The 20,495-nt window shown below is 45.7% G+C and overlaps 1 protein-coding gene across 1 annotated transcript in view; it reads left to right on the forward strand.

Moving 5' to 3' along the window:
- Positions 1-350: 350 nt before the first annotated feature.
- Positions 351-20,495, forward strand: part of AKR1D1 (aldo-keto reductase family 1 member D1) — a 35,912-nt gene continuing 15,767 nt past the window's right edge. Inside the window, exons 1-2 of the mRNA XM_068400729.1 lie at positions 351-615; positions 17,308-17,475. Of these exons, the coding sequence (XP_068256830.1) occupies positions 523-615; positions 17,308-17,475 (261 nt within the window). The 5' untranslated portion in view covers positions 351-522. The remainder of the gene's footprint in view (positions 616-17,307; positions 17,476-20,495) is intronic.

The raw sequence follows: 20,495 nt of genomic DNA on the forward strand, positions 1-20,495 counted from the left end.
CCGGCAGCGGGCAGGTCCCTCCCGGCACTCCGGGGTGCAGGACGCCCGAAGGCCCGCCTTGAGTTTCACATGAAAGACCCTCTGCCCGGCGCGCAGATTCTGCCGGAGTAACCCCGCGGGGGCCTCGGCAGGGCTCGGCGGGGCGGCGCGGGTGTCCGCGGGGGCGGGGCGGCGATCTGCGGGTGCCGTGGCGGGGCGGTGCGGGGGTCCGCGGGGGCCGTGGCGGGGCGGTGCGGGGGGTTCCGCGGGGGCCGGGGCGGGGGGTTCCGCGGGGGCCGCGGCGGGGCGGTGCGCGGGGCGGTGCGCGGCGGGGCGCGGTGCAGGGCCGCCACGGGCACACGTGGCTCAGCCCCCCAAAAAGGCACTCCCCGCCGGCGGGAGCGGGCAGTTCGTAGGTCGGCCCCTGCAGAGGCGCCGTCGGTCCGGTGGGTGGGTGCCGGTGCGCAGGGGCCGCGGCTGGCTGCGGAGCGGCGGCTCCCGCCCCTGCTGAGGAGGCTCCGGGCGGCCCTACCTGCCGGCACTATGAACCTGACAGCCGAGAGCCACCGCGTCCCGCTGAACGACGGGAACAGCATCCCTCTGTTGGGGCTGGGCACCTACGCCGATCCCCAGAAAGTAAGTGCGGGGGCGCCGGGACGCCCCGCTCCGCTGGCGAGGGCAGGTGGCGACCGCCCCCTCGCTGCAGACCCCCCGAGCCGGGGCTGCCCGCCTATTCCACCTTCCTCCCCTCCTGGCTCTTTCTCTTTTTCCTCCTTTCGCGGTGCAAAGTTGAAGCCCGAGCTCTCCCGTGAGCAGTACGGGCAGAGCGCGGCGCGCAGAGGAGGAAAAGGTAGGGAAAAAAAACCCCTCCCGCCCAACTTACGGTGTGCTGCTCGCCGCCCCGCACCGCCGCCCGGCTTCGCGCTGGTGGGGCGCACGGGAAGGGGGCGCGGGGGGTCGGGGAGCGGCTCTGCCGCTGCCCCCGGGGGCTGGGGGTCGGGGCGGTGCAACCCCGGGGCCGCCGCGGCCAGCGGGAAGGGATGTGGCACTCAGCGATAGCTGGGTCCCTGGCAGGGCGACCGGGAGCCCTCGGTCCCGGGAAGCCCGGAGCCGGGTGGGACAGTGCTACCGGGTGCCCTGGGCCGGCCTCGCTGCCACCCTGCGCCGAGGGCAGATAAGATGAGGGATTTCGGACCGTCTTGCAGCTGGCCCCAACACTTTCCAAGGAATGTTCCTGAAACAAAGACCCAAATTCCTGCATCCTGATTCCTGCGGCTCCCACAGCTGACTGCCAGCGGCCAAACCACTCTCAAATATTCTGCATCCTTCGGTTTTGCGTGTCCCGGGCAGGCATCCCATCTATAGCTCGTTCGGCTGCATCGAGGTTGTGGCAGCACACCTGATGCTTCTTCCCTCTGCGCACCTGGGAGCGCAAAGGCAACTGGCTGCTGCTGCCTTTCGCTCTCCTAAACTGCCTGATCTTTCAGCCGTTCTTTTTTTGTTTGTTTGAAGAGTAGGGAAAGAGATACCGTGGCCAGAACTCTTCTTGTGTAATAGTATCAGAGTTGAGATGCAATATTGTGTGTATGACTCCACGTACCACAAGGTATTTAAAAATACCTTTTTAAAGAAAACTCTTGATTAAAGCCATTTAACAACCACTGATTGTACTATGGTATATTAATAACAGTGTCGAAGAAGATCTTTAATAAACACTGCTGCAAGCAGTGCGTGAGTAGGGCAGAAAGGGTGTAAGAAAGCCCCAGGGCTGCAGACCTCCCTGGTTAACAATGCTGGTTTACATGGGAAGAATTAGTGGAAATCTGCAATTTCGGAGGCTGGGCACTGTCCCCCACATCACTAGAGTTTCTGGAGATGTTTTCAGCTAGTGCGTTCTTTGAATAATGGTTAGTGAAACAAAATTAAACTCTCTAACAGGAGTTTTAATGTAGCAAAGCAGAACGTTGCATAATTCAGTGACAAAATAGCTCTGAGCAAACTTGAAGCGTCTCTTTCCGTACTTGTGTATCATGCCCCCAACCCTCGAGTTGCAATTTTACAGTAGTTTTAAGTCGAGAAAAACGAGGCTGCCAGCAGAAGGGAAGCTCCTGCCTTGCTGCGCTTCCCGCCTGCAGCCCCGATGAGCCGTGGCCGGATGCTGTGGCGTTAGCCATGCTCAGGCAGGGAGCTCAGAGCAGCAAGTAACCTGCCAGAGATGAGAAAGGAGGCAGATGGGATTCCCCTTTCGGAGGCAGCTTCTCGGCAATGCTATAACCCTGCTAAGAGTTCGTTCTGCAGAAATTCAAATGTCCCAAAATCAGCACCAGCAACAGTCCTACTCCTTCTCCCCCAGCCCTGCAAAATCCTGCTGCCGCCTTTGCTCTCCCATGGGTCGAGGTGGACGGTGAGCCTTTGAATGAAGCTCAACCAGCCAAAATTAATCATTTTTAGGCAGGGCTGGTTTTCAGCCGAATCAGCCCTGGGTAGTAGCTTTCTGCTTTTGCCATGTACCTCCTTTGTTTTCTGGTGACAGAAGGGGGGGACAGAAGGTGACAGAAGGACAGGACAATGCAGGCAGGGCATTGCTATGGCAACTCCAATTTAGAGCAATTGAAGCTGCTGTGTAACTTCACCCTCAGTGGGGATGGGTGGGTATACCCAACCATCCATTCTCCTTCCCCCCTGCCTTTGTAGGAGTTTGATTTTCTGAGCTGTCTTTCTCTTTCTACATGAAAAACATGTTAGAAACTTATGGGTGGGAGGAGGAGCTGAGAAGAGGTAGAGAAAGCAGCACTGATAAGGCACTTGCAAAAGTCTCATTTTTGCAGAAGACCAGGTGAAACATTTTATGTTTATTTGGTGGAGCTGGGCTGAAGCTTTACACTAGTATTAGGACTGCGTATTTGAGTCAGGGAACTTGTCACAGACAGCAGCTCGGGAAATGTGGTAGCAGGGTGCTACGGGATTTGTGGCAGAATTGTTTGCAGCTACTGACTGGTGATGGGGCAGGATGTTTAAATAGGTCACAGCTTAAAGCTTGCCCATCTCAAAAAGGCTGCTTTGCTGACAAGAGGAGGGGGGGCTTCTGTCAACACCTTGCCGTGGCAGCCAAGTGCCGCTTAGCTCGGACAAGCTGCTCTGCTGAGGGCTGACTTGTGCCCGGCACAACTTCCACGGGGATGCCTGGCGAGGTTTCTGTCCTGTTCCTCCCACCTAGAGAGCTGAAAGGCTTGTGGCAACTCGGGATCGTTGCAAGGTTTATCTTAACAAGAGAGGCTATAAACTAGCGCTGACACGTTTCCCTTAAAATGCTTAGCTGTGCCCTTTTGTGGCTGAATTGCTTAAGAAGCAGCATCTGAGCCACCCGTTCTCCAGTGTTGGGGGCAGGCAGCTGGTGGTAGCAACGGTGCCAGCGGTCCCCAGCACACTATTTCTGCTTATGAGTCACATCTCCGCGACTTCTAGTCATGTTGTGCTTTGATATAAAATACAGAGCCATTCATTTGTCAGATTATTCATCTTGCTCTTGGAGGCAGATTATTTTTTTTTTCCAAAGGTTAGTCACCCTGGCACCTCCATGTCAGAGCAGCTTGTCCAAAACTAATCTGTTTTCTCAATCTTGCGCTATATCCCTGTAGCTCGTAATGAACTCAGAGTGTTCTTCCTGAAGTGCAGGAATGTGCTCGCTGGTTAAGCAAACCAGGCAGATCTAGTTAGCCACGGAGCAGGGAAATCTTCTCCGACGGTCGGTTACAAGAAAAGAGAGGCAGGAGGCCAGCTTTCATGTTTCAGGCTTTGTCTGGATAAACTGCACAGCAGTGCCTTCAGAACTGAAATGTGTCAGCAGCTTGCCTTGATCATCTTAAATAACTTAATTGTTCTCCCAAAACTGACTTTGGGAGATAAGTCATGCTTCTCCAGTTGTGAAACACCAAACAAAAAATAAATCTATTGACCAAAATTTGGTCCCCTGTACGAGTTTACTGATTCAACGAAATACATCACTCAACTGGAGCAGAGCTGGACCACTGTGGAAAAGGTCTATTTGATAATCAGGTTAATTTTAACTGAATGCTCTTTCCCCCGAGATGTAAGAGAGCTTTTCTTGTAACTGGATACAGGTCAGGATGAAAAGAATTCAGCTAATTCTTTGAGACTGAAAACACTGATAGTGCAATGTTGGGGGTTTCTTTTTGCTTTACTATCGGAGCACAGCAAGAAAGTGCAATGAATCCATTTGCTATCAGCTCATCTGCTAGTAGAAAGAAACGAGTCTTTACTGGGTCATAGAATTAGTGATAAATTTGGGTTGTTTATCAAGAAAAGCTCTTAGAACTATTTTTTGCTGCTTTAATTGGTGTTTCCTATCCTAATTTTTACGGGAAGGTAATAATTGTATAACTAAAAAGCTTAGTTTGCTTTTTAGTGCAGATTCCAGTGCATTGAAGTTGGTTTTGCTTTCTCCTTCACACGGGGAAGGAAATGTGTAAGTTGTATTAGGTTCTTGCCTATGTAAATTAAGCTGTCCATCCTAGCAAGGATGGACTCAAGCAGAACAGTGAAAATCTCAGTCACTGACTCCTTCCCCTGTTCTCTCTTCCCTTCCCCAAATATCCCCTCTCCTCGTGGGTCTGGGAGGGAACCACCACGAGACCAGTGAATCTGGACTATCAAGACCCTCCAGATGGCTTTAAAATTTTAGGCCAATTCTGCCTCTCTCTGGCTCTGCGGATCCTTCTGGCAAAGCCCCGCGCATGCAGGGGGGGCTCTGCCAAGGCTCTGTCAGATGCGCCGTGTCCAGCTTTCCCTCCCTGAGGGCCCCCAAGATGTTGACCCAATTCTCCGGGGTGTTAAATGTTTGAGGGGGGAGAGGGCAGCTGCCTTAATGAGCCCATGGCATCACCCTATGCCACGGCAGAGCCAGATGAGCCCCCTGGGCTCCCACCACCTCCCAGCATTTATGCTCAGTTCCCAGCACAGCCCAGCGAGTGGTACTGGTGCCCATCTGGAAGCGCATGGTGTGTGGAGATGAGCAGGCTCAGGGGGAAAGGTGCTAAAAACACTCCTAAGTCCTGGAAATCCTATGCCTCTTTAAAACAGCACTTATGCCTGCTTCACTTTATAACTCATCCCTGTCAACACAGCTACGATCATCAGCCCAGTGCCTCCACATAAATACTCACTGTCTCCCTGGAAGGTCAAGAGGCCTTGGCCGCAGCTCCTCTCCTGCCTTCCTGTTTTGACTGAGGGAGGAGAGGGCTTGGAGGGAAGGTTGTAGCAACCACACTGTACACAGGCACTGCTTCTGAAACATAAGATTGGGCAAAGCACTCAAGAATAGCACTGGGTGAGGGTTTTTGGCAAGTTGCGACTCCGCTAAAAATGAGATTCTGAGGTAGCCAAATCCATTCATAAATTGGAAGCAGTTTTGTGGAATATTTTCAGGCAAAACAAATGGCAAACCATTTCATTTTGGGCACTGGCAGTACAAGCTGAAGAATCAAAGGATTATTAAAGCAGTTGAAGGTAACAGTTGCCTTTCCCTGAATAGCCCGCTGGGGAGGGAATCCACATGGGCGGTGGGAAAACAGATTCAGTCCTCCTCTCTGCCTCTGGGAATTAAATTCATATCACATAGCCCAGGGAAATAATGTGATAGTGGGGGGTATGTGATAGCTAGAGAGAGGCAAGAAGAAACACATACAGGCTGGAGCGGGAGGAGTACCCTGCCCATGGGAAAGCACGCTGCCCACCAGCCCCACAGCTTTGGATGCTGAAGAACTTGGTATGGCATCCAGCCAGGAGGGAGAGAGACCCGTTTCCCCAAATCCTTAACTGCCACAAAGTAACCCTTGTGAGAGTCCAGACAGTCTGGGTTTTGTTTAAGAAGAAATTGCTGGTTTGAATCAGGGAGAGGAAAAGTTCATCCAGGGCTCCCATAACCAACCTAAGTGACCCAGGAAAAAAAATATGTTTCAGATAAGTAAAAATACTGTTTTGGCACCCTGAATTACTTTTTACACCCAAGCTAGAAGCTGAACAGAGTAACTTTTCGTTGTATGGGCTTAACAGCCCCTAGTCCTCTTGTAGGACCTTTTATGCCAAAGAGTTCCTCGCACAAGGATGTGTGCACACAAACTATTTCCATCGCTCTTAATGCTGCAGGCTGCCTGCCTTTGGATCAGCTGTAGGCTCCCTTTAAGTCAAAGGAGGTAATAAGTGACTTGTCCCTATGATGTGATCTGGATCTCTGAGCTGCAGTAAGGGGGATGATTACACACAGTTTAATTCCCTTTGCTTTCCTCCTGGCCATCACCGTCTTCTGAAACATGATCAGCTGGAGACAGCAATGATTTCAGGTGACTTGTAGAGAAAGCCACCTGGCCTGACTGAAAGCTACGAAATGCATTGTGTATTGAAAATCCCAGGCAGGTGTGACACCTGAGATCACTGGAGACAGGGTTGAAGCTTAAAGGCTTCCGCTTCTTGATCTCTTTCCTACAAATTTCTCCTTCTCTGACTCAGACAGCTGTCTTCCTCCTTCCTCCTGAGATAAACCTCCCACTTAGCTTCTAGATTTTTTTCTTGAAAGAGATAAGAGAGGCAGTGGCAAGAGCAGGAACTGCCCTAACATGCAAGTGTCCTTACAGCCTTAGCTTACTTCCCACGACACGCTATTAAAATAAATACATGAAGAAAATACCACAGTCCTTTTAACGTGAACAATTACACATGAATATGTGTTTGAACTCAGCAAGTACTGAATCTGAAATTAGCTCTGTAATGAAGTGATCTTTATGAATCTACATGAAATCACCACAGATGTAGGCCAGGGAAACATTTTGCCTTTTTCTTCCCTAAAAAGGCTGTTGGGAACCTGATTTGAACAGACCCCTTCGTCTCTGAGAACATCCTAAAACCATACTCCCAAACCAAGATCTGTGCGCTTGAGGCAAGGGCAGAAGGCAAGGAGATACGTTACTGCAGCCCAGGAAGGGAACTGTGCCTGATCTGCCATGTGTTCTGGAGGGCTACTTGCCTGCCTGTTAGTGAACTCTCAGCCTAGCCTTCACGCTGAATGATATTTATCCTGAAACCATATATCTGTAGCCAGATCACTCACTGACAAAGTCGTGACTCAGTTTCACGCTTGGAGGAATAAACCATACTCAGACGATTTGGCCTGCACAGACCACAGATAGGATGCCTTTCCTTCGGTGGCTGGTATCCTGGTGTTGAGTGATGCTCTCGTTGCTTAATCTCTCAGATTTTACTCCTTATTCCTTGACTAAGTCAGAGTTACTGTCAAGACCCAGTTGCCAAGAGCAGATAAAGGCAAGTTTTTTTGGTATTTGGTCCTCAGATACCTTGAGGAGGCGCAGTAGCAGGCATCAGCTTTTAGCAGGCAGCAGAACAACATGGCTTTCAGGCAGGAGCACGGCTGCTCACTGGAAACACCGTCAAAAGCACCGTGAGTAAGAAGATACGGGAGGAAGCAGTCTGCATGAGGATTCAAAAAAATGAAGTGGCTCTGGGCTGTTTTATCATCTTAATTCATCCCTGCTGTTTGCTACAGAGGTGGCAAATATGCCAGAGGATGAGGGATGAACACTTAAGATACTGCTTCCACAGATCAGACTTCTCATAGCAAATAGGTGAGGGTACAGAGTAGAAGAATGCTCTAAATCAAAAAGGTCTCAGAAAATTCCGCTTTCATCAACGACTTTTGCCAAAAACATAATGTTGCATGACATTTTGAAGTTCCCTTTCATATACGCTTTAATGGCATATTTACTACCTGCAAAAAGCGGAGTTCATTTATCTTACACTTGACTTTTCTCCTCTGCCATACAACCTTTCTGTTCTGCCACTGGAACAGTCTTTCTACATTTCTGTGCCTTCAACACTTTGTCTTCTTGGTGTTCAGCCATGACCTCTCCTGCCCTACCCGCAACCACCTCTTGACGCCTCAGTTCCTGCTAGCTCCCTGTAATCTCATGTTATACAATGGAACATTTTTGGCTTGCATAAATGCAAGATTGCATCTTTATCTCATTAAGAAAGGAAAATTAAGTCATCTAATTAGAAAAAACAGGTAATCAGAAAATGTAGCTGCTTTTTTTCTGAAATGTGGCAGGCTCAAAAATTCCTAGCGTTTGTGTAAGAACTATACTTTAACCATTAAAGTCGGATTTTAAAGTTGGATTTGACAAAATGAGTTATCACTCTGTCAAGCTGAAGGAAAAATTCTTGCAATCAGCTTTCTTGAGGACAGAAGCTTTGTTCTTATGACTTTGATTTGCACAAAATCCATGGCTCTAAGACGCTGTTGAATTTGCAGAAATGTTCATTTACCTCCATGTATCTTCTCTAATGAAATGTCTGTGATTCTTCATTTTTATGAATCCTGAAACTTAATAGAAACCAAATTGATAGTATGACTAATCTCTACTTCGTGCCAACGGCTTCTGTGGTGTTTCCAGCTATGAACACAATTAGTGTCTAATCATGTGTGGCAGATTAAAAGCTGCATTTACTGAAACAGTCAACATGTGAAATACCTGATGAGGATGGGCCCAGCCTTGTAGATGAGGGTGAACGAAGGACTAACTTTCTAGCTGCAAAGTTCATCAACCTATGGAGGACTTCTGAGCCAAATGGCCACAAATTTCTAGTCCTGGAAAATGATGGCTTTTTTAGTTTGCTCTGAGGAGTAGTTTATACTCAGAATGACTCACCTCCAAAGCTAAGCATGCCTTAAACTATAAGCCTTCAAAAAAGCTCTTCTTAAAAGGATAATACCTCTAACCTACGCTGACATCCTAGCTGCTATGTGAAAACGTTTTCAGACTACTCCAGGACCAAGAGACGTACCCCCCCGTAGAGCAGAGGACTTCTACTAATGAAACTGTTGACAGCCAGCTAATCGCCTGGCCCCAGTGCAGCGATGCCTGCCTAATCCAAGCAGAGGGGCTGGCTCTTACAGCCAACCTGGCACCGCGTCACTTGGCTCCCTAACGTGGTACCGACACATGCGGACTTGTACACTGCAAGAGCGCTCCAGAGGAAAATGTTCCCAGAGCAAAGTGACACTTAAGAGATGACAACTTTGTCTGGGAGTCGGTACGGCTTTCAGATGGTGGGTAGCAGATGCCAACGTCACCCACCGAGCTGCATGTCTGGCTATGGCGTAGGCTAGAATTGCTTTTAATCAGCCCAGATACAAAACTAATAGGAGGTTAACCCAGACAAGCTTTTAGGACAGTAGCAGTACCCAAAACCAGTCGTAGGGATTCTTGTTTGAAAAGTAACCAAACAGAAAGCAGACCTTTTCCATTCCATAGCTGTGTACTGCAGTGACAAGCACTAGCTGTTTCAATATACCTTTCTTCCAAAAACTACAAAGGTAGCTGTTACCAATGCAATAATATCAAGGCCAAATATTGACACAAAAATAAATTATTTTTCTCTTTTCCTCTGGCTTTTTAAATATACTGGATTTTTAACCCTGCCCAAGAGCCACAGCGAAAACCCTCCTATGTAAATAAAAGTTATGAAGATTGTTTTACAGACAGGGAATCACTGGCACTGTTGAAGAGGGGAAAAACTGAAACCCTACGAGCGAGTAATCTGAATTAACGCAACTGAAAGATATCGTTTTTGGCAAGAACATTTAGAGCCCAGTTTTCCAGACAAACCTCCATTTTCTAAAATGTCTCTGACTAACTCCATGCATTAAATATGGCTGTGCACTCCCACGTGTCCCTGATTCTCTGCAGTCTTCTGAAGAACAGCATAAGCATGTTCTTACAGCTCACGCGGGAAGCTGACATCTGGGTTGTGTCTTTGGTTGACCTAGGAGGCCACATTTGTCAAAACTTGAAAACGCTGTGCAGAAAATGCCTCTCTAGGCTTCATCAAAGCCAACTTTTGTTGGTTCAGCTAACTAGGTGGTGGAATTCCCCAAGTTTTACATCTGCCTTTGCAAACACTTCTTCGAACTGGCGCCAGAAACCTCTCCCCTTTAACTCTAGGGAACAAAGTAGAAGAACTACTGGCAACCTTTTCTTTCTCCTCTGTTATTGCACAAGCTGGTGCTTTATCTTCCCCTTGTACCTCACGCATCCCTGGGATCACATTGCTTGTCTGAAGGGTGTTTTGATAGCATTCACTCTTCCAGTTAGATCTGTGCTTTCCAGGGCTGGCCACTGCATCCTCCAGCTCTTCAGGAAACTGTCCCAGTCCACCCCATTGACACTGCAAGCATGGGACCTGGGTGTGCACATCATTTGCTTGGTTTGCTTTAATCCTCTAGCTGCTGACAGAGAAGCACAGCAGCCCTTTAGTTTAGGCTTGCATTAAATGAATTTGCATCAAGTGAAAAGTTGCGGCAATCCTAAATCTGAGGATTCTGCAATCAAGTGGCAAAAATAACTCCAGCAGCCTCTGCCAGCTACAATAATAAAGCTTTCCTGAACACAGCTTTGGCTAAATCCTAGAATAACAATGTCACAGGAATTCTGGCAATGCTAAATCTGCAGTTATGCAATCTAATTTCTGTTGTACGGGCAATCAAACCTCACACTTCAGGCCACTGACAGGACATCAGGCTAGAGGAGAAAGGCACGCCTTGTCCACACTGATTCACAGCATCACATGAGGCAGCAACCATCACCTTTCCCCCCATCTTCTCTGGGCGCATTTGCTATCCTCCACTTTCTAAGGCAGCATACTGCATGACGTAGAGCAAAGCTCTGGGCCGGCATAGCAACTCGTGGCTCTCAGCTATGCTCTCTGCCTCCGTTCTCAGCTCTACCTGCCTTTGCAGAGATCCTTTCACTGGGTTTTGCTTCCTGGATGGTGTCTGCCAATGCTTCCGGGGGGTGAAAGCCAGATTTTCCTGTGTGTGAGAGAGAGGGATGTGCTGGCAGTTGCATTTTCCACGAAAGAGGTGTACAGAACAGCTTCTCCTTTACAAGATTAAACAATTCTAAGAATGTACCCTCATGTGGCTCATATCCTCTGGCTTTGTAAACTCAACCTGTGCTTTCCTGTAATGCTTTCAGTACACGTTTGCGCTGCTCTGTTCCTAACATCTTAAGCCAGTCCTCTGCCAATTTGTCAGAAAACAGGCAAATGGAAACAAGCAATTGGACTTCTAGAAACTTGCATAAGAATCTGTGCGTGAGTGCCGAGCTCTGGCGAAGGAGGCTCTGAGCCCAGGAATGTACCTACTTTCTCCTTCCTGTATTTAGCTGACTAAGATTCCTAAACAGTGACTCTACATCTTAAATTATAGGTTAGGAGTAGAGTGCTTAGCCCACAGTTTGGATCTCTCTAATTCAGCTGTAGCCAAATTCAGATTTTTGCAGGAGATGGCCCTGTCTCTCTCTCCCAGCACCTCAAGCTCTTCCTCCCAGGATCGTTATTCCCAGATGAGGGACTGGATATCGTTGCACTACCCAGGTGAGGTGCTCAGGACTAAGGTCCTTCCCTGAAGTGCTGCTTCCTCAGCTCTTGCATGCTGCCAAGATTGGTGCAGTTCTGTAAAGCTGCAGACGTGAAACGAGGGAGAGCAGAAAGTGGGAGCCTAAGTCAGACTGTTTTCCTTTACTTTATGCACTAATAAAGAATAAATGACAATAGCGATGTTAAGACATTTGTAAAAGCAGTGCCTGTGGTAGCTGTTCACATGGTTTTGCAAGATTACGATCTGCTGCTAACGTGCCCTGTTGGCTTTGTCTTTGGAGGTAACCAGAATCTCTCTTTATCAGCTGGAAAGTTGATGGAAATTGCTGACCAGAAAAGGATGCTATAGAAAAAACAAAAGAATTGGAGGGCAACAGAAATACAACACTAAGTAACAGTAGTGAGTAGGACAACCACTAACAGTGCTAAGCAAATACTGTTCTACTTGAGAGGGAACAGTAAAATTCATGGGTATGCCCGCACGAAAAATATCCGCCCATGATTTGATCACATGCAATCACGAGCAAAACTGAAGCTGTACATTTTCTATGGTAGGGAGAATAGTTTGCAACAAAATGGGATGTGATGGAAGGTGTCCGGAATAAACATTAAAAAATAAAAAAGTTCATGGTCTCAGAGGAAAAAGAGCAGACCCGTTCAGACAGACAGAACTGATGAAGCACATTGCTTTTTCAGACCCATAAAATGTGGTAACTGGCCAGTTGGCTACTTCATCTATGGAGAAGAGGACAAATTGCCTCTTCCTTTCTTTCAGTGGAGGTGCAAATCTGAGTCTGCTCCCCCTGTGCTTCCATTTATTTACCATGGAACCTGAAGGAAATGGATACTGGTTTAAACTGTCACGTGTGGTGGTAAATCAGCAGGTTCACAAGCTATTGATTGATAGAGGGAATAATTGTGTGTGTTGTTTCCTTAAAATCTATGATCTTAAAAATAACCTAGATGCTATTGAAGGAGTTATTAGTGATTGAGAGAATGGTTCTAGTCAGCCAAGGAGTTTTTCTTTTATCATAAAACATGTAATAAATTTAATACCTTTTTTTGGCACAAATCAGTGACTGGCTATAAGAGCACTGAAGATAAAAATCTGACTTACGGTGTACAAGGGGTTTTAAAATTCCAGTTCTGAAACAACAGTCCTTGATCAAAGTAGCATAGTTGCAGGGCACACTGATTAGAAGCTGAAACATTAATTACAGCTAAGGATCAAGCATACCTCTTATCTACACTTAAATAAAAAATAATAAAGAAGCAAAGATTTGTCATAAGGCCAAAGCGTCCTGAATTACTACTGACAAGGCACAAAGGTTTATAGCACTGAAACATTTCAGTACCTTATCCAGCATTTGTGCTGCTCTAAATGCGAGCCCTGCTTATTTGGGAATGGTGCAAGAATAAAGGCCAACCTGAAATGACTAGACAGCATATGCAACCACATTTTAGATAATGTACGCTGGTGAGTGTAACCCGCAGTATGGAGGAGGAGGTCTGGCTTTCCTGGTAGAGTACAGGTGGCTGCTCCGTGGGCAGGCAGCCTGGGAGACACTGCTCCATCAGCTGCTGTGATTGAAGTGCCGACCCTTATATGATGCCACGAGACGTAAGAGCAGTCATATCACAAACTTCTATCTGCACTTAAGTAAAAGTTGGTTTTCAGTTGGTAATCTCTGATCTGGTCACTACTAGTTAAAGACTTTACTTCCATGAAAAGACAGAAGAGATTAAAACACCTCCTCAGGCTGAGCAGCAGGGTAGAGGGGAAAGATCCAGATTTGTGCCTTTGATGGGAAGATGGATGAGCAGTGGTGATCTGAGTCATCCAGTTTTAATATGGTCTGTCAGGAAACAATGGAATAAGATACGACATTTAGGCAACACTTCTAAAAAGTGGCAAAACCACAACATGACTAGCCTGTGCAACTCATCAGCACAGTTTACCACAGCCCAGTACTGCAGGATCTGGAAAGATTAGATATGTGAAATGCTAGAAATGATAGTTTCTCCATTAGAATGAAAATAAACATATGGTATAAAATTTCCAGACTCGCAGATGTCTCGGGCCTTCAGCTGGGATGGTTCAATAGAGGCAGGATTTTCCAAAAACTGCTCCCTAGGTTGCCTTGCATTTTTATATGAAGCGCCTTAGACCAGAATCTGTCAGAACTAATATACCACATCAGATGAAATGAACTAGTGCAATAAAAACATTTATATTTAATGTAAACCCGTCTCCAGCCAGTGGTAATCAAAGCCTGATCAAAAAAAAGCCTCCTCAAGCCCCTAAAGAATAAGATTAATCCTTGAGATGGAGGAGTCTTTCACAAGGTTGTTTGTACAAATGTGTGTAAGTCCCATGCAAAAGATTAAGAAATACATAGAAATTCAGCTCTAACATAAGTTAACTGATTCAGCCAAAGGCAATTCCAGTCACTGAAAGCTTTCTCATTTTCCTCTAGTGACCCTCCTCCCAAGTCTGCAGTTATGCCGTTCCCCTATATGTGAGACTCTACCCTTCTTCACCTGTTCCTTCTGCTTTTGTTGCTGACCAAACTGGCCCTGGTGTTTGGGAAAAGATGCAACTCAATAATCAACACTTCCTTGCTTGGTGGAGTTTAGTTTACAGCTTCAGGAAATGAGTGGGAGCCATGTTCATGCAATCTCTCAAGAGTGCAAAGAAAAGAGGAAATTCTAGGATCAGGACCACACCCCATTTTCAGGCTCTTCAAGAAAAGGGAAAAAGATTAAAAAAAAAAAAAACAACAAAACTTTTTTGTTTTAAATCTATATTAAGGTAATGCATCACTGTACTCTAAATGTTCTGCTTTCGTACACTTGAGTGGTAGAATTCAAATGGGCAGAAGAAATCTCAAATGTCATACTGTTTGAAAAATCAGGTTTCATAGAGAAAACACTGATTGCACTTTTAAAAATATATTTCTTTTTTGGATAACTAGTCATGACTTAGACTTGAGCTCACAAGACCTTTAAGCTGAGCCCTGTTGCTCTGTGCTAGTCAGCCTGAGCTTTGCACCTGCAGGTACAGCCTCGTGCAGCTCATTGCTGAGACAGAGGTCTGAGGTTACTGTCACCAGTAACTGCAGGCTTGTAGTACTTGTGTCAGAGCCTTTTCTCTGCTGACTTCCTCAAATCCTTCCTTTCAGGTTCAGGCAGGGACAAAGCAATGAACACGTTGGAGGTTGTCACTGCTCCACGCCTTGTGCTTCTGTAACGCTGACCGACACGCCCCGAGTGAAAACTATACATCCACTGCTCCTGAAAGGCTTTTAGCTGCTGTGGTCTTCATTACACCCTACTAACAACTAGGAAAGGGCCCTGGCAGGGGCTGAGCATGCCTTTGGGAGGCTCCCACAGTTAAAGCAGCAAAGCATTCAAACAAGCATTTCGTTGTCTCTCTCAGTTAAGCAAACAATATTGCGTCGTCACTGCTGTAATTACTTTAGCGTGCCAAACTGTGCCATTTTGCTTCTCAGCCCTCACTCACATCTGTAATAAATAAAGGCAAGCATGAGCAGCTTTCCATTTTAAATAACCTTTAGGAACTGCATCCTGGAGCAGAAAGTCCCCCATGAGTCTTAACAGAAGTCGGTCCAGTTGTGTCTGACAGTAGCCAGCCTGGGCGGGATGATGAACAGCAGAGTGAGCCGTCAGGGATATGGTCCCATTACCCCAGAATAATCTGCCACTAACCTGCAGCTCTGGAACTGAAAGGCAGAGAGGTTGACCCCCATGTGTCTTCAGCAGTCCTTCACAGATCTTTCTTCCGTGAATGTGGAAGGGCAGACCAGTGTCCTTAGTCACTGCGGCGTCCTGTGGCAGCTATGACTTTCACACCTTCTAGTTCATTAGGTGGTGGAAGAGCAGCTGCTTATTTTATGGCCAACTCCTGGACAGACAAGCCAGTGGCTGCTGTCAAAGGGCAGCTAGGAGGGAGAGGAGGGAGAGTGATTGCTGTGGTGAAAAGTGATCCTTCCCAACAGCACCTATTGCCAGTTCTGCTTCTTGTCTTTCCTTGGCACTAGCAAAACCAAAATTGAAATTCCCTCTTCATACCCTGTCTCATTTCCAGATATCTCTGGCATCTGTTTTCTTCATAGGAGAAGCAGCGTGGTCTTGGCCCTTCACTTGGAGGTAGCAAAATTCACCTCTTGGCATTTGCTGTTGGCAGACAGCAGCACAGCAGAGCAGGTTGACTCACCCTATTTCAGTTTTCCTTTAAGTGAATCAGATGTCCCTGTCGCAGTAGAGCTATGCCTGTGAAAATGGTGTGAGGACAGTGTTGCCACCTGTCACTGAGGGCGCTTGAGGACCACCACTTAGAGCTGCCCTCTCATTATTAAAGTGTGGCAACAATAAGATATTTTCAGTACAATTTCAGTGACCAGTCAAATGATTCCAGTGACCAGTCTTATGCTTTTTTGCGTGGTTTGGCCTATGTGTATTTTGCTTACCACATTATCTAAGAGAAAATATGACTGTTCTGAAAAAACAAGCTTACTCTGAATTTCAGCAAAGACGAGTAAACGTAAGTGCAGCACACAGTACAAAAATGCTACTTGGACTTATTAAGAGATTTCTTGGGCTCATCTTAAGCTGAAGCAGTAAGATGTACCACCACCGTATCACACAAGGCCATTAGTGAAGCAGATACTTGTATTAGGTCTACATTGACAATAGAACCTTAATAGCACTTGAACTATGTATATCCACAGGAAATAGGAAGTAAAAGATGACATTTACCCAAAGTGTTGATGTGAGTCTGAAATCTTGCAAGGCTGGGTTGCCTTTCCCCTGACTTCCCAGTGGCTGGTGGTGGCCTTCCAGCCGTGCAGAATGTCAGGCTATGTTATTCCAATAAGGAGCAGCACTACATACCATGTAGGATTTGGTTTGCCCTTAATCTGTATAGTTTGTTCACCTCATAGATACGGGATGATTCTTTTGTAAGGACTGCCCATAGAAGTGCTGATATAACCTTAGTTTAATGTCACTGGTGTCTTGAAGTTGCTGTTAATTAATACTATGTCCTCTTGCTTGCTGTTGGGCAGTGCAGAATGGCACAGTCCAACTTGTCCCCCTGGAGTAAGCTCAGACAGCTGTAGCTATTACCCACCTCTGGTGTATATTAATCCCAAAACTGATCAGAGGAAAGAAAGGAAAAGCCACCTCTCCCCAGAGGGGAAGGGACTTTAGAGATGCATGTAAAGGTACACTAAAGATTCTACTGTTTCTTAGCCACATGGTAAAGCAACTGTCCAGAACTGGGAACACCAGTAGACAGTCCTGAGCTATCACCCTGGGATTGTGATACCACCAATGGTAAGTTGATGTAAGAAGAAAGAAGTCAAATTCAAATTCCTGCTCTGCTGAAAGTTCTATTGGGCCTCTGATCAGGCAGGTGGTTGACCATCTCTGCTCAACCAAAAACGCCTCTTCCATTTCAGTAAGGGGTTTTACCAAACGGCAGTTGTAGGAAAGGCCTTGATCTCTAGAAAAGAAATTCTGAAATAATTTTCATATCAAATACATTCAAATTCTACTTTGTGAGGACTCTTAATACTTTCTTTTTCCCAGACACATAGAGAATTTTTTGCTTTGCTCCTTTTTCCAGCCTAGTTCCACATTCACGACAATTTTGAAGAAAAGTGCACAGAACATTTTTATTCAGAAGTTGAAAAACAGGTGTCTGTGAAGGTATGGGGTGGTTAGACTGGATGAACTCCAGCATGAACCTTGTACATATCTCAGGGACTCTACAGCATTGCAGGAAAAGCGAGCAGGGGGCTGAAACTATGTTTATTCTTTTTCTTCTCCCATTAGACTCCCAAAGGTTCCTGTTTGGAGTCGGTGAAGATTGCCATTGATACTGGTTACCGCCATATCGACGGTGCCTTTGTCTACTACAATGAGCATGAAGTGGGACAAGCCATCCGGGAGAAGATTGCTGAAGGGAAGATTAAGCGAGAAGACATTTTTTACTGTGGCAAGGTGAGAAGCTGCGCTCAGATTATTTATACTATATCCAGGATTTCTGTGAATGGTCTTTCTTAAGAATGCCAGTGGTCAACATTTGGCATGCTTCCAGACCCAACATCCTTTATTTTTGTTCCCTAACATTACCATAATACCTCAGAGCTTTACGAGCACTAAATTTGCTGCAAAGAACAGGAATTGCTGTTGTTCTCGGTTTAAAACTCAGTTAGCAGTGGGAACCATGCAACATCCATTCTACCTCGTATTGTAAGTACCTGCAAGTTTAGATCATCGCTACACTCAGCAGTGCTGCCTAAGCTGTTACTGTCCCACATGTTGTGCTGGCACGCATATTTGTATAGTCACACACTGAGCCCGATCTGGAGAATGATTCTGCAAAGAAGTTATTTTCTGTTAGAGCAATTCCCCGTACAGGTTTGCCATGAAGGTTGCACAATGAAAGGGGTGGGAGCAAGCACATGGGTGCAAATGTCTGTGTATGGAAGAACAGCAAGTGCTTACATTGGTACTACTGCCAGAAAATTACTCATCAAGCTACACCCTTAGTTACTGTATCACCTGTCATTAAACAGTTCTAGGATGATGAATCAACTTACTTGGAGAGATGTCATCACACTTCTGCTCTAGAGCAATGAGGCTGGAATAATTCATGAGCTAGTTAATGCTTTAAAGTCTTAGCTATAAGAGTTTATTCTCTCCTAGAAGAATGAAATTCCTTGTCCAATGAAGTGTCTGACCAAAGCTGTTACAAGTACGATGACTAGATCCCAGGTATAAGAGAGAGAGCTCATTGCACATTGCAGAATAAAGATCAGATGGCCCCAGAAAATTCATGGTGCCTGTCCAGTCTCTAATGGAGTTTATGGCCTCAAGTTCCCCTTCCTGCAGTGCTTCTTTGGACATATCAGCCTAATATATTCCCTTTCTCCTTTCCCAAATAAGACATAATCCACAAAAATTACTCAACAGCCTTGGAAATAAATACCATCATTCTTAGAGTGAAAGATTCCAGGGGATAAAAGGCCTATTTTACTGTAAGCAGTTTAGTTAAGCTCTGTGATCTGGGAAACTAAGTTTCGGATTGGGCAGTTTGCAGACCAAGTGGATTTTCAGCAGCTATAGACCAATTTTCACGTACAGCCGTTTCCAGTCTTTAAAGTATGCAACTCTTCCAAGTTCAATGCTCGGTTCTACTGGTAACAACCTTGTCATCCTGAGAAAAGATTCACATCCTCAAATTTTCCACCCTTATCAGGGTAGTCTCTCATATGCCAAATATGTTGATTTGGATCAGTCGAAATATTTAGTTTCTACTGTTTTATAGTTTCATTACTGCAAATTACCAGTAATATATCAAATAAAAAACAGAAACTTGTGCCAAAAGGTTAGAACCAGATGTCCTAACAATTTTGAGTCTTTAACTTTCCCAACTGCTTCCCCTGCAGTTTATTTTCCCATATAAACTTAAGGTTTTGTGCAAGTGCACCTCTTAGTAAAACTTCATGAGGATTCCAAACTTACTTTATTTCTTAAGCCCTTCTATATTCAGTTGTCTGATCTAATCACTAGATGATTTTCCTAGTTGATGATCGCTACCTAAACATTGAGCCACCTGTGAAACTGCATTTGATTTCTTGATTTTAAGTTCAGTTGTTCCCTAAACTGCAGATCCTGCAAGCCACAGGTCTGCAACTCACAGTACCACAATAGTCAGTGCCTGTGGTTCCAGCCTGTCTTGAGACTATGAGATGGGACACACATGTATTTATCTTGCTATTGTGTCCTGTTTGTGCTTGACAAAACTTCAGGTGCTCAGGGTGACAGCTCATTAGAGCATCTCTGTAGTCTTTAAAGAGTTCCAAGACAGAAGTGGAAAATAATCTGCAACCAATTCAATCCATCACAATCCAGGATTTTCACAGGTTTCACTAAATGTTTTCACAACAGCTCTGAACTTCTCAGGAGGAGCAGGACTGGATGTTCCTTTTCTTATGAGTTTATGTACCTTCATTTTTATGTACCTTACAAACTTATGTATCTTATGAACTACAGACAAATATCAAGCCACCAGTAGATACATCAGCCATTGATTGGTAACTGACTGATATGAACTGTTGCATCTTCTAGGAAACATGGTAGACACAGCAGACTGTTCTTGAAAGTGGTCTGTACAACAAAAGTTGGTTTTTCAGCCCTACTGACATCAGAAGTACTGGAAATTCCCAAGACCCCTCAGACTCAAGCCCCTCATGCAGATCTTTCCTTAAACAAAGACGATGCAAGTTGAAGGCTGGTCTGTCAGCAGGTACTAAGAAGAACAGCCCCGCTGAGTGGCAGTATTACTGGAATAGTGACTTGGTGCGATTGGGCTGCATCTGCCAGTTGAAATCATCAGCACTTGCACTTGGCTCTTGCTGCTGGCTGGCTGATCAGGCAGAGCAGCTCAGCATCCAGAAATTTTAGAGGTTTTATATCAACTGCCAACATCTCGCTTGGCTTATATAGCAAGACCTTTTTGGTCTCCTCTTTCATCCCAGGATATTTCTTTCATTAAACTAGAAGTAACATTTCCAGGAAATGTGGTGTCCTGAAATGCCAAAGCCAGATGGCAGCTTTGACTGCTCGAATGTCTACATGGGTTCTACTTAGGTAGGTAGTACAATAACTTGTACAAATCATGAAAACAGTTATGAAACTCTTAAGTTTCCATGGCATCTACGTATTAACATAGTACAAATGTTTGCTATTTCTAAAGGCTGTTTCTTTAGAACCTCTGCAGTTTTTAAAAAGGAAGTATATTCACTGGCAATTACTGAGCTCGATAACACTGAGCTAGAAGAGGAAAAACTGCGCGCTTGGAAAAACTGCTTCTAAACTATCAACATACCTCAGGTTACTAAATTTCTTAAACACAGTAACAAAACAAACTAACCATGAAGGGTATACAGACTCATTTCCTTACCTATATTTAAGTGCAGAACAACATCTCATTTTACACATAAAATTAAAATCTA

The sequence above is a fragment of the Nyctibius grandis genome, chromosome 5 (assembly GCF_013368605.1).
Source record: "Nyctibius grandis isolate bNycGra1 chromosome 5, bNycGra1.pri, whole genome shotgun sequence".
Classification (NCBI taxonomy): domain Eukaryota; kingdom Metazoa; phylum Chordata; class Aves; order Nyctibiiformes; family Nyctibiidae; genus Nyctibius; species Nyctibius grandis.